Below are 16,688 nucleotides of genomic sequence, written 5' to 3' on the forward strand. Positions count from 1 at the left end.
GCTCATTCTATTTGGAATGACGTATTGAAAAAAATTTCAAAATTATGTATTAAGTACCTAAGGTTAAGAATTGGTTTCAACTAAATACCGCATTTACCTAAGAACAATAGTTTTTTTAATAACAACTATTAGATGCTTGTGTGCGTGGCATCTTGACACTCAATGGTATCTTTCAAATTTCGTAACATACGCTTTGTGATATTTTACATTGAAATTAATAAAATACAAAACACTTACTGATGATATGTGATCCCAGTATCTTTCTTATTACTTATACTATTATTGTTACAAAGTTTTACTACGCAACCCACCATTTTAGTTTCAATTATTAGCAAAGTTTAACAGAACATGTGTGAACACGGCAGCGTCACACATTGTTCGAGACTGGCTTGATTATGCCCACTTAGGACGGCGTAGTATTAGCTGCCGCACTTTGCGACTACGACTAGGAATCTAGTTAGAGCGCAGCGGCGATCAATCCTTTATCTAAGATTAGCAAATAAAACATCCAATGCCATTTCAATCATGCTATTTCATGGATGGATATTTAAGATGTAAGCCTACAGATTTATATGTTTTATGTAATGTGTTATATTTTTTTTAATTCTCTTACCGTTTAACGTCATGGCGTCATACGGTTCGGTTTGCAGAGGTTCTCTGTAAATTATTGGTTCCATGCCGCTGAAGTCTGCCACAGTTCCGGAATACAATTCACTATCTGAAAATGCATACAAAATTAAGTTTATACATCATTCGCCTTAAGTATTTTTAATGACGTGTATTAGTGACGAAAATATCAATACGATCATCTGATGGTAAGTGATAAGCACTATTCATTATAACGCTGTACCGGTCAGGATTCTTGTAAAACACAAACTTTGAGCGGCATCGCAATTACGCTTGTCAATTTGAGAGATTAGATGCACACCTTATAAGCCTAGTTATGCATGCTTGCACATTACTGCTGCAAAACTGCTGTTGACGGCAGAAAGAGGGCCTTCCACGTTTAATGTAACAGTTTATCTGTCATAATATGCCAAATTGCCATGCCAGACTGTACGCAGTGCGCGTCGAGGGCAGAACGGATTTCGTAACTATTCCTGGCACAATGTAGCAGTTTTCTGGACTCTAGCGCCCATTCACAAGAGACTGGCGTAAGAAAGTATACGGGCCTTTGTTATTGAAGGAATATTTTAAGCAAATATATTTGGAAATTAAAATTGCTGTATTCAAATACAAATGCAGCGTAGATAGACTAATGACAGTAATTTTAAATGAATGATCGAGTATTGAATACGGCCGCAAGACCAACAGCTGTAGGCATAATAAGTCTATAGTCCATGGGTACTGGATGGACACATCCTTCTGGAATGCGAGGCCATTGCCAGAATCAGGCTGGGGTGTCTTAAATCACCCTCACTCTAAGCAGAGGATGTGCCCGGCCTGGACCCTCTGAGGATCCTACGCTTCTTAAAAGGAATAGGTCTAGAGAATACAATTTAAATCCCGACACACGTTTCTTCGTCAGTAGCCTCAATTTCTCCACAGCTCATTGTCTTTTTTTTAGACATAAGAAGTCGAGGGTAGGCGCGCTAGTGCAAGCAGGGGGCATAATAGATCCTATGATTTCAGTGCAACTAAATCCTCTACTCATAATAAAAAAACTTTTATAGTATTATGACCCTACAATTGTTACAAAGTGAAAACCTTGCAATAAGCTGCATTAAGCACGTCACACATAATTCGATAGTTAACCGTTCAGGAATCCAATAATCGAATAGGCGGAACTGGTAGTATGGAGTAACACGGAAACGAAATCCACGTGACCAGAATGTCGCAACTGGAACTGCCCCCGTCTGTGCTAATTACTCGTATTCACTGTATTCGCTATTTTAAGACTTATCGATAATTAACAAACGTGACTATTATCGAACACGATAGTCTGCGAAGAATATTTAAATTATGCAATTCTCTTATGTATTGAAGAATTTGTGTCTGCGACTTCATATGCGTGAAATTATGCACTAAGATAAATGTGAATTGTAAGGCTGCATTTAGTGCTTGATCGACGATCAGGGCCGACGTCGGTCGAGCGTAGTTATAACTATAAAAATATATGAACGCGTTCAGTCCAGCGCTGATGATTTGCTACGCGTGTAGAGCTACGTGTACCTACGTCGCGCTGACGTGCCACGTACGTCGGTCGGTCCGCTGACGAGCTATGGAAATAGATTAGTGCGTTCAGTGTGATGCTGACCGAGCGATCGACCGTACGCCCGTGTGTAACATCGTAATCAAAAATCGTAAACAAAACTTCGTGTTCTGGTATGTTTGAATCATCAGCCGGAAGACGTCCACTGCTGGACAAAGGCCTCCCCCAACTATTTCCACGACAATCGGTCCTGCGCTGCCCTCATCCAACGTATTCCGGCGACCTTGACTAGATCGTCGGTCCATCTTGTGGGGGGCCTACCAACACTGCATCGCGGTATGTGGTCGCCATTCGAGGACTTTACTGCCACAATGGCCATCTGTTTTTCTAACTATGTGCCCTGCCCACTGCTACTTCAGTTTCCCAATCATTTGGGCTATGTCGGTGACTGTGGTTGTCCTACGGATCTCCTCATTCAATCTCGCAGGGAAACTTCGATCATAGCCCTCTACATTGTCCTCTGAACGACCATGGGCTTTCTCATATTACTAGGTTAGGTTAGGTTAGGTTAACTATGTTAACTATCACCTCATCAGCGTGTTCAAATATATTGCATTAATTTCTCCTTCAATTTGACGCTCTATACATATAGGGTAAACATGATATCTTCTCCGTCTTTTATTCCGTAATCGTTTGCATAAGTAGTACACATATATTAAAGAGGCTTAAAATGGATTCATTATTGATGTCAGCTGAGCACTAAACGCAACATGGTCAGCGCGTACGGGTACGCGCTACGCTCGACCGATGTCAGATCAGGTCAGGTCGAGCGCTAAATGCAGCCTAATACTCACATTTCCCATTTTTAGGGTACCGTATGTAACAGGAACCCAGTTATTAAGACACATACAGTAACACCTTTCGCTGGCCTTTGTCAGCCATTTTTCTATATATGTGGACCACGGTTACCATGATTGTATTCGCCTCTGCCTTGGAAATTGTCTCAAAAAAGTTCTATCTGTACCCTTTGATCAATTTTGTACTAGATTCGATACATTCTTCTTAAAAACGGCAAGAAAAATAGTGGTATAAACGAAGCACAAATAAGTCTAGTTTGGTTGGACCAAAGCCAACGGATGGATGGGCTAGCGTTCCGTAAAAAATAGTGAAAATTTCACTTCATTCACATAAAAAGGTCAGAGTTTTCTATCCCTTTATTGTTATTGCAAGTATTTAATCAGCTTAGGTATTAGGTATTTAATTACGCAACGCAATGTCACGCGGATGACACGCTGATCGTGGGAGTAGTAGTAAGGGGCAGGCGGACACACGGACCTGTCGAAGCTTGCGCTTCGCTAATGAAATAGTAGCACAGTGCGGTAAGGTACTCTTAATTTATTTTTAGGGAAATTACTTCCAAAAATTAAGTGCTTACCTAATTTATTAGTACTTGGTTTAAGTACATAGTACACTCTTAAAATATAGTTTGTGTCATACCAGTCATACTTTGTATATCAGTACCAGAATAGTCTATGAATATCTTTTAGTTTTTTTAAGTAAAAAGTTTTGTGGGACTAAAAGGAAATATTCTGTCCACTTTTATAATAAATTGGGAGATTTGCTTTTAAATATAGCATTTAAATCCGTTAAATTAAATAAAGATATTCTTTCAGATGCTGGAAAAAAATATGTTCATTTTAGTGTGCATTGAAATTAAAGGATTATTTATTCAAGCGTATAAATGACACTAATGAACGTCAAAATTATACATTTTACCAATTACCGCTTCTTCGGAAGAGTTGCGCATTAATGAGAAGAAGTCACAAGAAAGTTACTGCCACCCTTTTTAATGAAGGTATACAAGTGATGCAACAAAAATTCTCAAACTTGTGCACTTACTTGAGTAAGTTAAGAAAGAAGTACATAAATCTTAAAAAAACCTTAAAGAGTTAGGCGTACACTAGATGCACCTTATCTACATACACAGTAAATAAATAAAGGTACTTTGTGAGCAGCATGACGAGTACAGTCATTGCTTGCAAATACCTTAAAGAAGGTAACGACCCATACCGCGGTAACGCTCACAAGCAATGCCATTTGAGTGAGCCTATTCGCTTAGGTTTAGATAATTTAGAATACTTAGTATTAGTGGCAATATTTAAAAATACAACCTATTGTAAAATATTTTCCATCGATAGCGATGTATTAAGAAACAACAGCAGAAAAATTACAATCAATCTATAGCGTTCTCGTATGGTACGGCCTACGGCAACTGATGTTGCTACGCCTGTTCACAATTCATTCAATTGTACACCTTATTTTGTTGTTGTAAATATCAAAATGGCATGCTGCCACGTGATTCATTGCTCGCCATATTGGGGCGAGCGCAGTCTGCAATGTACCGCATTGCAGTGCTCAGTTCAGCAAAGCTTTGCTGTAATCGCTACCCAATATTTCGGACTTAGAAGGGCAGCATTTATAAATGTACACTCCCGTGCAATTATCATATGACACTATATGATGTTTTACAAGAGATGTAACTTGAAAAGGCTCAATTTTGTGTCACTACTAATTATCTATATAATTATTGTATTATACCAATACGGGATGCGAAAACTTTACTTTTTAGCGGTACTTTACGCGGAAAAGATTTTTTTTTTTATAAATTTATAAGAATTTAAGGAAGTGTAGAATATTAAAACGAGTAACACTATTGATTTTGTCTGTTATTGTGAATAAAAAGCTTCATATAACGTTAATTTATTACTTATTTGAGAGAGAGAGAGAAATACATACACCTCATGTATACCAATTAATGTGGAAGAAATGTAGATTTTATTTAAAATATACTCATTATTAATAATTAATTAACCAAATGTACAGCTCAGCTGCAGTATTATATTCTAATTGATTTTTATTCAACAAAGAGATTAAAGGTAAAAATATATATTTATATATAGGCTTAGATAATTTTGTACGTCTAGATAGAGTGTCTTGCTATAAGACAACTGATAAAAACAGGCCAGGCATAGTTTAGTGTGCGTGACAAGCTACGTCTTACACTGGCGATTTGTATGACACTTTGTGTTAGTGTGCGTGGATTGGTCAAAATAAAGGTTAGTTCTAAAGTCAATTTTTTCAGTTAGTCATAGTCTATCTAGACGTATAAATGATTTAAGTATATAGGTTATATATAATAATATTCTATCTTTAATGATAACAACCATGTAGTTATTTGTTAGTTAGGTACTCGTGTGTCATTCAAATGTACAGCTTTTTGATGACTGTTATGACAGTTGACAGACAGTAGTGAGAAGTAGCGCACTCTGTGCCGTTTGTAAGTTGAAATAATTGTTTGTTTCAATTCAATTTTTATTGCTATTGTAAACTAGGTACCGTTATTATCGCTTGAGATAAAAATGATTTTATAATAAAATTTGTTATTCACCGCCCTCTCATTAATATGATTTCATCTCATATTGTTTTATTATATTTTTAAGTTACTTAGCGATCGGCATTATTTTGTTAGTCGGAAATGATGCATTGATAATGAATTATATTTAAAAGTCTGAAGGGGAACTGAGGGAGGACCAGTGGGAGGCTCCTTTGCACAAGATACCGGATAGATTATGGGTACCACAACGGCGCCAATTTCTGTCGTGAAGCAGTAATGTGTAAGCATTACTTTAGTAGCTAGTGAAATTACTAGGCAAATGAGACTAAACATCTTAAGTTTCAAGGTGACGAGCGCGATTGTAATGCCACTCAGAATTTTTGGGTTTTGCATTAATCCTGAGATGTACTGTATTGTGATAGGCAGGGCGTTTTAATTGCCATCAGCTGAACGTCCTGCTCGTTTTGTTCCTTACGAGGGCTGCACTAAAAGTATCGGGAATGGAATATTTCCACTGTTCCTGTCATATTAAAATCTTTTTAAATGAAAACTCCTTGGTTTTAAAAATCGAATACCATTTATTTATTTAAAAAAAGATTCTCGGTCTTCTCACAAGGTCTTGTCAAACTTGTTTAGTCGTTGAGAAAATGGAATTGACTCGAGAAAATTCTAGAGCGATGATGTATTATGACTTTCGAAGTAGTTTAACACAAAAACAGTGTGTTGACCGGATGATTTTTTGCATTTTGTGATGAAGCCCCATCCAAAACCACAATTTATCGCTGGTTTGCTGAATTTCAACGTGGACTTGTCAAGCTCAGTGATGATCCCCTAGGTTACAATTAGGTGTAAAAAAGTTGTTTTCCCGATGGATACCGCATTTGCTCTGTGAAGAGCAAAAAGCGGCTCACGTTACTTGGTGCGTCAGAACTCTCGAAAGATTCTACGCAGATCCTCAAATGCTGTATACAACATCGTATCAGATGACGAATCCTGGATATACGCGTACGAACCCGAAACAAAAACCAGTCACGAGTTTGGGTGTTCGAAATTGAGTTAAAGCCAACAAAAATTGTTCGTTGACGGAGTGTTGCAAAAAAAATGGTGGCCACGTGTGTCTCCAAAACCGGCCATGTTGCGACTATGCCACTTGAGGGACAAAGAACGATTAATGCAGAATGGTTTGCTCACATTTGTTTGCCACAGGTCGTTTCTGAACTCCGTAAAGAGAACTGCAACTGCCGCATCATCCTCCATCACGACAATGCGAGTTCTAACACCACGCACAGAACAAAAGAGTATTTAGAGCAAGAAAACATAGAATTATTAGACCATCCGCCGTACAGCCCCAACCTAAGCCTTAATGGTTTTTATACTTTCAATAAAATAAAGAATAATTTGCGTGGTCAGAGATTTTCATCACCTGAAGAAGCTGTGGACGCCTACAATACGGCCATTTTGGAGACCCCAACTTCCGAATGGTATGGTTGCTTCAATGATTGGTTCCATCATATGGAAAAATGTGTCAAACTTCGAAAAGCAATAAATACATTTTTAAATAGTAATGTTGTGTCACTTCCTTGATTCCCGAAATTTTCAGTGCCGCCCTCGTATTGTCAAAAAAATATAGTTACTTTTTATATTTTTAGATTATATGTATGATTACCAACACGTCAAGATTTACGATGTTTCAAAATTCACGAGAAAACGAGATTATATTACATTACTGATCGTTACATTGCGTCATACCGCAAATAAGTATTACGTACTATCGTGTTACATATGAATATTACGGAGCTAGCAGGAGCTAGAGTTCCCATGGGCCCTCGGCTTAATTGGCGCGATCAATAGTGGATAACTAAGCGTGGCGTGGTAATGGACATCCTCTATGTGGACTGGATTACTGTTTTAATAATACATTGGCCATGCTGGAGAACTTTGATTTGTATTGTGCTATCAGGAAATCTTTTGTTATGTATTTGTTGTTATATTAAATGCATATTCAGATCTAGCTGGCTTTAGCTGTAATAAGTTTTTTTTAACAGCGCCATCTTGTATTCCGAGGTGTAGTTAATTAGTTTTTGGTTGACGTTAAATGTTAGACTTATCCACATAATATTATAATTATCTATGTATAGGTTAGTATCCATAAAGACTTATTTTTATGCATACTCGCGATTTTTAGATTAATTATTGCGATTTAAATAATATATTTTCTTTATACATCTCTTTAAGCTTTGAAAATTATAATATTTTATGGACGTCGTAATGTTAACTTTAAATAAATACATACAATACACGTAGAATTTACATACTTACTTATCGCTTCAAAGAGATAGGTGATGCCGAAATGCATTTGTGTCGATATTAATATTAATTGCGAATGCATATGCATCTGAATAATTTCAGTAGCTGTAACTATGCACTGCACCAATCATAATATATATTTAATTCGGAGAGTCTACCAGACATGCACACTTATTTAAATACTGATTCAGTACGATTGCCAGTGTGCGGATAAATAAAAAATGGCGCGCCTGTGCAGAAGTATGTAATCGATTTTATGAAATATATTTTACTTACTTACATTTTGGTTTTACAAGTGATAGAAGTATCAAATTAGTTGTTACTCTACCAATTTTAGGAGTTTCGTACCAGAAGATTACCTTTATACCTGTACTAATAATAATGAAGAATATCTATAGAGCCTACTTAGACTTTGCTCAGACTTTACTTACGTAAAACTTAGCTGAGTGTGATAAAACGCGAACTTGACATTCCATTCCATTCAGCTGTCAAATGACTAAAATAACCAAAGATTATGCTTAGCATAATAAATAATAAATCTTAGGTTATTATAAAAAACGGCCGTAAGAATACGGCCGTTTTCAATAAGCTATCTATCCTTAGTTTAACTTACTAGAGGTAGACAAATCTATCCTTTTACGCTTACTTACATTTCAATAACCTATCGTCTAACATCTAACCTATATTGGACATAACTATGGATAGATAAGATCTTGTCATTAAACGGTGAGAGCAATTTATCCGTAACTAGAGATACGTTATTGAAAACGGTCGTTAGATAATTAATACGTCTAGATAGACTATGACAGCTGTGAAAACGTAGAAAGTTTAGAGTTAAACTCTATTTTGAGCATTAACATTCATAAAGACGTATCACGCACACTAAACTAATATTCCTAGCTTGTTTTTATCGGTTATCTATATTTACTATATTTTACATAACTATGTATAGATAAGATCTTGTCATTAAACGGTGACAGCAATGTATCCGTAAGGGTAGAAAGGTTATTGAAAACGGCCATTAGATGTATAAATTATCTAAGCTTAGCTTATCTCAGCTATGTTTTACATGAGTAAAGTCTGAACAGAGTCTAAGTACGCTCTATAGATCTTATTCTAAGTCTGTCTCTGTTTGTAAGCGGGCCGTATCTCAAAACCACAATAGCAAGACTGTTGAAATTTTGAGAGTGGATCTATTATTATTGCAACTTTCACAGCGAATTGGTTATAGAAACTAAGATGGCGGATTTCAAAATGGCCTCCGTGCCAAGTGACAAGCATTAAACGCAGACAAAATCCCGGGAACAAGCCAGTATTTATGTATATTAATATTATTAAATCGTAGCAAAGTAATAACTCTATTCTTCCTTCGTGTTCTACAAACAATTAATTGCAAAACCAAAAAATATAGCTATATATAGTAGTTGCCATACTCCTCCGAAACGAAAATATATTCTGTAGGTCTGAGAATCTGTTGTAAAATATTTTTCACACTCTTAAAATATTACATTGCAATTTTTTATTAATTTATATGACAAAACAACGTTTACCGGGTCAGCGAGTATATTATAAGATATTTAACATATTTTGACATTTAGAATATAATTCTTATTTTTCATGAATATTTGAATAAACATATTACAATATATAGGCAACATATAATCACGGTTGATGCAGTAATTAAAACAATATTTATGTGAATCGATGTCCGAGATAATTCGATAATCCTACGTAGTTCCTCGCGATAATTTTCATGTGATAAATCGTTCGGAGTTCGGAGAGGGATGAGTTAACGCAAAGAAAATTGGACAAAGGGACAGAGAATAATTGATGATGTACATTCTCGATGCATAAAGGCCTTATTCGCCGATTGGGGCGAAATTGTCGACACTACAACACAAAATATCCTTGCTAACCAAAATTGCTTATTCACAGCGACAAATAATGAAAAACTAGCTACCACAATAATAGTTTTTATAGTGAAACCTTTATTACATCGCCTTAAATTTTTGTGTTCATCTATCGCATGTCGCATTAAAGGCGGCCGCGGAGTGAATCAATAATTTGAACTACTTCTTTCAAGTCAGGCTGGCCGAGTGGTCTAAGGAGCCAGATTTAAGTTGTGGTTTCCGAGAAGGAGCGTGGATTCATACCTCACACCCGACAAAGAGTTTTGATGACATTGTATTATTTTAATGAATGAGTAAAGCATACTTAAATATTTTTAACCGACTTCAAAAGAGGAGGAGGCTATAAATTCGTCAGTAGTTTTTTTTTTATGCTGGTATTAGGCTGGGTTGCACCAACTAACTTTAGAAATATCAAACGTGTTAAAGTACTGGTAAAGGAAAAAAATTGTTGAACCATTTGACAATGTTTGAATGACGTCATAACCTGCGCCTCTCAAGTTACGTCCCAGCGCTCTACCAACTAAGCCAGCCGCCCGCATAAGTGTAACCCAAGAGACGCAGGTTCGAATACTGCATCGTCCAAAAAGTTTGGTTCACAAATATCTGCATAATTAATCGTAGAAATGAGAGATATCACTTTATTATAACAAATTTCTGTTTATTTGTAATATACTTAACAAAACTTAACATAACAAATTATTTTTTTCAAACCATTACTTGCTCTTAGTATTTCCAGCGATCGATCAACGTTTTTTTTATGAAAATAAGGGACGAGACGATCAATACGTTCAGCTGATGGTAACTGATATGCCCTGCCTATTACAATGCAGTGCCGCTCAGGCTTCATGAAAACTCAAAATTCTGAGCCGCACTACAGTTGCGCTCGTCACCTTGAGACATAAGATGTTAAGTCTCATTTGCCCAATAATTACACTAGCTACGGCGCCCTTCAGACCGAATCACAGTAATATTTACACATTACTGCTTCACGGCAGAAATAGGCGCCGTTGTAGTACCCATAATCTAGCCGGAATACTGTGCAAAGGAGCCTCCCACTGGTTTTGGTAAGCTACCAAAATTACAGGTGGATTTGGAAATGAAGACTAACCACTTTGTAACCGGTTCGATCCTCGCACGCCATGTACTGTTTTCGATTTTTGATCTCATATGTAGGTACGTTTATTCGATGCTTTATAAGATCGACAAAGCTCTTGTGATTCCTCTGATGTTACAAGAGTGTACGCCGCTGACCTCTACTAAATACCACATATTTTGGCGCTTTTGGCCATGTAGTCTGCGGTACTAGAACTAGTGACGACAACCTCAGCAAACATCGATAGATGGTGGGAAACTGATTCTTGAACTATAAGTAACACGCAAAATGAACGAAATTAATACAAAATGCAAAAATACTTCACAGTATTGTACGTTCCTTCGCCGCCGCATAATACAAATGTATTATACGTCAAAATTAGTTCTCTGGACGCTCGCGAGTGGCGCTTCAAATAGGCACAAAAATTGCTGTCAAACATATGCACATTAATATCTGCTTCACCCGATACTTTATGAAATTTATGAAAACTATAAAAAGATATTGTATTCCTTTTACAAGCAGGGTTAGAATTTCAACATTATTGTCTAGACACGTTCACATGACGTGTTTGACTATCGTCTACTTTATATAAAATCTCTAACGACTTTGTATGCGTATACTTCGTAGGAACCCTTTCAAGCCAGGAATAAGTGGCCCTTGAAACGTTAACGTTGAAAGAACGTACCTATAATATTCGCCTTTGTTGGAAATATCTTGTAACAATGGTAAGCATCTATACCTAGTTATCGGAGATAGAAGTTAGGAGCATAATGTTAAAGTTGATAAAAATATGGTTGAGGCACAGAACACAGAGTACTAGTACAGAAGTCTCACTCACTCAAACCTTTTAAATAAAAAGCTACTTTAGGCGTCCGCTAGTGAGGTGCTTTTTTAATCGCACTTTGTTCGCAGCTGCGATGGATTCGTAACACATTGATAAATCAGATGACGCACACAACGATCTAGTCGTGTGTACTTCTTGACTACCAACAGCATGCGCCAATTTCACGTTCAGTTTCATAGTTAGTTACTTAGTTCCCAATTGCTTACAGTGTGTGTATTTTATTACTACTGAGCAATTAAGGTATCTACCTCGAATATAATAAAACGAAAAGACTTAATTTGTCATTGTTACTTAATACAAAATTCAAATTAAAATATTTTTGTTCAAAATAGGATATATTATCACTTATTGAAAGTCAAAAACTACCACCCATTCCAAAAGGTATGCCTCAGACCTGAGAAGAACAGACGCTACAAACTCAGCAGGCTTTTTTAAATCATAAAAAAATATGGTTACAAAGTAATATCGTAGAATAAAACTTATTATTGTCTGTGGGCAGTAGCTCCATTCCCAATCTGTGGTATAATTAAGAAAGTTATTTATGTTATAGTAACCTTTACCACACAAACGTTTTTTAACGATTCTTTTGAATATAGTTTTGTTTGAACATTTTCTGGGATCCCGTTGTAAAAGCATATAAAACATCGCCCTACAAAAAAATTATCAACTCGACTTAGCCGAGTAGTAGGCATTATAAATATAATAAACCGCATCAAATATCAATGATTTGAGTTTTCTTTAGTGTTAATTCCGCCAATATTTGTCTTTAAACAATTCGAGACGTGTTTCGCCTCTACACGAGGCGTCCTCAGGACGTGTAGAGGCGAAATCAATTGTATAATTATGGATTTCCGCAAAGTAACGCCTACTTCAATAAATTTTCTTGAATCAAATACCGGATATGTCTAAATATTCCTCTGCAGCGTGAACTGTTAGGTAGGAACGGTAAACAGTTGCATAAGATTGAATAGTGGCCGTGAATCGCCTAACGTCAGCATATATCATGCTGAATTGTTTGTTTTTGGCCATTCATTCGAAGCTTACTCGAGCGAAATGCGTCGAAATGGACGTAATGTATGTTGCATGGGACAAATTCCTATCTGATAGCAGATAATAAAGACTTTAGGTGAAGGGTTTCTAGCTCAATGTAATTTTTGAAGTTATACTTCTTTAGACGCGTTATGAAAAAATTATGAGAGTGAAATTTTAAGATGCACGCGCAGAAATGTAACACAAAAGTAACAGGGTGAATTTAGTTCCTAAAATTTTCTGACGTTAGCGAGATTCGTCTTTTTTTTTTTGGTTTCTTCGTGCATTATTAGAATAGGCAAAGGTTTCAAGCCCGTACAGCCGTATTCGTTATTTAATAATTAATTGTCAAAGCCATCGTTGCAAGATTTTAACAATACGTTCTTTCTTCAAATCTATAATAGCACGAGGAATAAATAATTTTAAGGATTTTTGCTTCGTAAGACCCAAGAAGTATATCTTTTTGCGTGCATACATAAGTATACACACACTTTTGTTGGATGTCTTACACAAAAAACGCTCAGAAGACTATTATTAATAAGTATATTGTTCAACATTTCAAAAGACCTTTCCAGTTCTATAGCTATAATACGAATAGTGGAATGGAAAACCATTTGACGAGACCGAAAATTATTAGAAGTCATAAGTTAGAATAAATATAATAGGAAGAATATAATCAATATAAGTAAAGATTAGAATTTAATATTTAGTTGCTATTATTATAAAATTTAAGTATTTTGTAGATTTGCATTTGTAATCTCTTGTTAGACAATTTGATGTTTAATACACAAGTAGTTTACCTACTCAGCTTAGACATCACTAAAGTACATATCAGCACTAATGTAAGATAATATTTAATTGACCACATTAAATTCTCGATTATAGTTAGTTCTATTACGTATGAAAATGCATTTATGTTTAAAATTGTATCGAAATAAAGGTTACTCAAGTGAACAGTAAATGAATCATAAGAATATAAGGGGAAAACCGGTAGTCACCTTCTTTCCAATATTCTGGGTTTCTGGTTTCTGCTGGTAAACCAAATTATATATTTATGGGACTAATAACGATGAAATCACAACCATCTCAGTAATCAAATGGAATACGTGGATCGCCTGAATTTTTGGATATAAATAGCGGTTATTTAATATTAATAGCTCAATTTTCGCGTGTTTGCATAATACTATCCATCTACTGTATTCAATCATTCTTTTTTCACTTTTTAAATAACTTTGTTAACATAATTAGTTTTTTTTATGTACTCGTGTAAGCTATTGATGGATCTGTTAACGATGATTTACAAAAGTGGCAAATCGTTTCTTGCCACTTCTTCATATTAAAACGCAACCTTTCTTAAAATAGGTAGTAATAAATGCTAAATTGTTAACATTTTTATTTATTTTTTGACCTATATGAATATTTTTTTTAAACTGACTCCTCTGGTGTTGCAAGATAACGAGCGTACGGGTCACGCTTGTTTGCCCTCCTTTTCCATAAAAAAACTGCTTATTAGTTGTGAAATCATGAACCCGATTTCGAAAACGTTATAAGTTAGTAACACGGACGAGTTAAAAAATAAGGACTCCATGTCACCTTACATAACAGTGTAGCACCAAAAAAGCCGATTAACGTGTAAATACAAAGCCCCGTGCACACACTTACACTACTAAAGGCCGATAGGCGGCCATTATGAGAATTGTCATCGTCTGTGACAGATCAGTTTGCGTCTCAATAAAATATTTTAAGAATGTCGTTGTGCGTTGTGAAACAGTGTAAAAACGATACTATACATAAAAGTATTTGTGGCCATATATGATTATTTAAGGGAGAAAAAATTGTGTAAGTAGTATCCCCCGTAACCGCACACAGACTAGCATAACGGTGCTTCACTTGCTAATATCACGGCGCGGAGTCCTTCTTTTTTTACTCGTCCGTGGTTAGTAATTATTTTTTTCTTACCAGCGTAGACCGCCGTAGAATTGTGTTCCGGGTCGTAAGGGCAAACAGCTTGGCCTGATTTTTCCTTTTCCATGTGATAAGAATCTCTTTGTACGTTGTATTCTCTGCAAACAGGCTTAAAACTGTTTGTGCCACAGATGAGTAATCTTCCTGGTCCCAATGAAACGAGCACACGGATGTAGTTCTGACAGCTTTCCTGCAAACAAAATAGTACAAAGTTAAAGAATATTCTAGTGAAATGGTTCTCAACAGCTCTGGGATTGCATTAGAAATTAAATAGGTTTTCGAAGTGATAACTTCTTATGGGAGGGTAAACCGCATCGTAACGTAACGCGTTACGCCGCCATTCTGTTTGGCTTCCCTTTCTCTCACGCATACAGCAGTGGTAGGCAAGCTAGTCCTCACTTAAGAGTGGTAAGCCAATTGTTACTTTTATAGGTTTAAATAATGATAATAATAAAGTACATACACAAAAATTTAAAGTACCTGGCACTGCTCATTGTTTGAATTGTCCATATTATGTTATTAAATGTCATTGACCTAATAAGTCAAAAAAATAATGGTTCCGGATAAGTATTCACCAATAAACATAATATACTAAAACCTTCTTCGAAACACGCTGCATCTGGTAAAAGTATTGTCGGTTCAGCAGTTTTCGCAATAAAACCGATGGAAAAAGGGCTCTTTATGTATGTAACAATACTATTGTTGGCGATGGTGCCACCTGGCATAATAACCATAGATAGAAAAAAAAATGTATTTAAAATTAAAATTTGTAATATGAAGCCGGTCATTAACCGGCCATGCGCGATACGACGCGCGCTCGTGTGTGTGTGTGTTCTTTACAATAAATATTTACATCAAGTTCATAATTGTTTTAATCTCTTCGCCCTATCTCCAACAAGTATTTATATCATATTACTAAATATACAAATGAAAAATAAAATATTTTGCCTGCAGAATGTGTGAGTGACAAACAGAGATTTTTTTTTCTTAAAATGTAAGCAATCAAAATATTATACTACATTCAGATAAAGAAAAGACGTGAATGACTTTGATCCTTGATGGGGGCTCCAATAGCTCAAATTTTTTTAGTATTACTATTTCAATAATTAATTAGCTTGACTACTAAACCAAAGTATTTTATTCAACAATTACTAAAACAATAACATTGTAATCTACTAAAAGCTTCCAAGCAGCTAATTAATGCTTAAGCAGTATGCAGTCACGGGAAGACTATGCCATCTATAGAGAGGCAGATTACATTAGCATTCACATAGATGTCCTGTACATCACTAGATCCTATCCGGATTTACTAAGTGCTTGCTTGATTGGATATTCTCAGAATGTGTTGATACAATGTGATCAATGGTCCGAATCCAAACCGAGAAAATTCAAGAGGACATGTGAACAATCTTGGTATACATTGGCTAGTTGAGTTAATAGGCTAACGTTTATCTTGATAATCGATTGAGCAGTGCTTCAGTTTTTTTTAGTGAAGAGTTCTTTTGCATCGTTTTGATTTGAAAAAAAAAAATTGTTTCGATGAAACGAAAAAGCGAGACAATAAAAAGAGACGGACACGATTTATTAACGTGGGAGAAAATGAGATAGGAAGCATTATACAGTATTTTGGTACCAGGCGGTCATAGTTTCAGAAGAGATTGTCTTATGTATGACGTTAGTATACCTTAATATATTCTGACGTCATGCGCACATGACAGATATATGATACACACATTCAGTCTATCTCTTACTTGAGATAAAAATCGTAACTATCGTTGTCTTTTCTGTCCCCATAAACTTATCGACGGTAGCTCTCCTTATCCGTACACGCTGTCAATGGGACGACGTATAGCTTACCAACGATAGAAGTTTGTATGGAAATTGCTATTCACGCGTCCCAATATAAGGCGATATGAATGACTTATCGGGTATATTGGGACAACTTTAGATAATTGACAGCTCATTACTGGTAGTAGAAGATAGTAATTTATCTC

At 35.9% G+C, this 16,688-nt stretch overlaps 1 protein-coding gene across 2 annotated transcripts in view; it reads right to left on the bottom strand.

Moving 5' to 3' along the window:
* LOC126979393 (semaphorin-1A) overlaps positions 1 to 16,688 on the bottom strand; it is a 543,171-nt gene that overhangs the window by 21,415 nt on the left and 505,068 nt on the right. For both annotated transcript variants that reach the window (XM_050828672.1, XM_050828671.1), the window contains exons 4-5: positions 14,689 to 14,884; positions 614 to 718 (exon numbers count right to left, since the gene is read on the bottom strand). In XM_050828672.1, the coding sequence (XP_050684629.1) occupies positions 614 to 718; positions 14,689 to 14,884 (301 nt within the window). The remainder of the gene's footprint in view (positions 1 to 613; positions 719 to 14,688; positions 14,885 to 16,688) is intronic.

This window comes from Leptidea sinapis, chromosome 3 (genome assembly GCF_905404315.1).
Source record: "Leptidea sinapis chromosome 3, ilLepSina1.1, whole genome shotgun sequence".
In the NCBI taxonomy this organism is placed as follows: Eukaryota; Metazoa; Arthropoda; class Insecta; order Lepidoptera; family Pieridae; genus Leptidea; species Leptidea sinapis.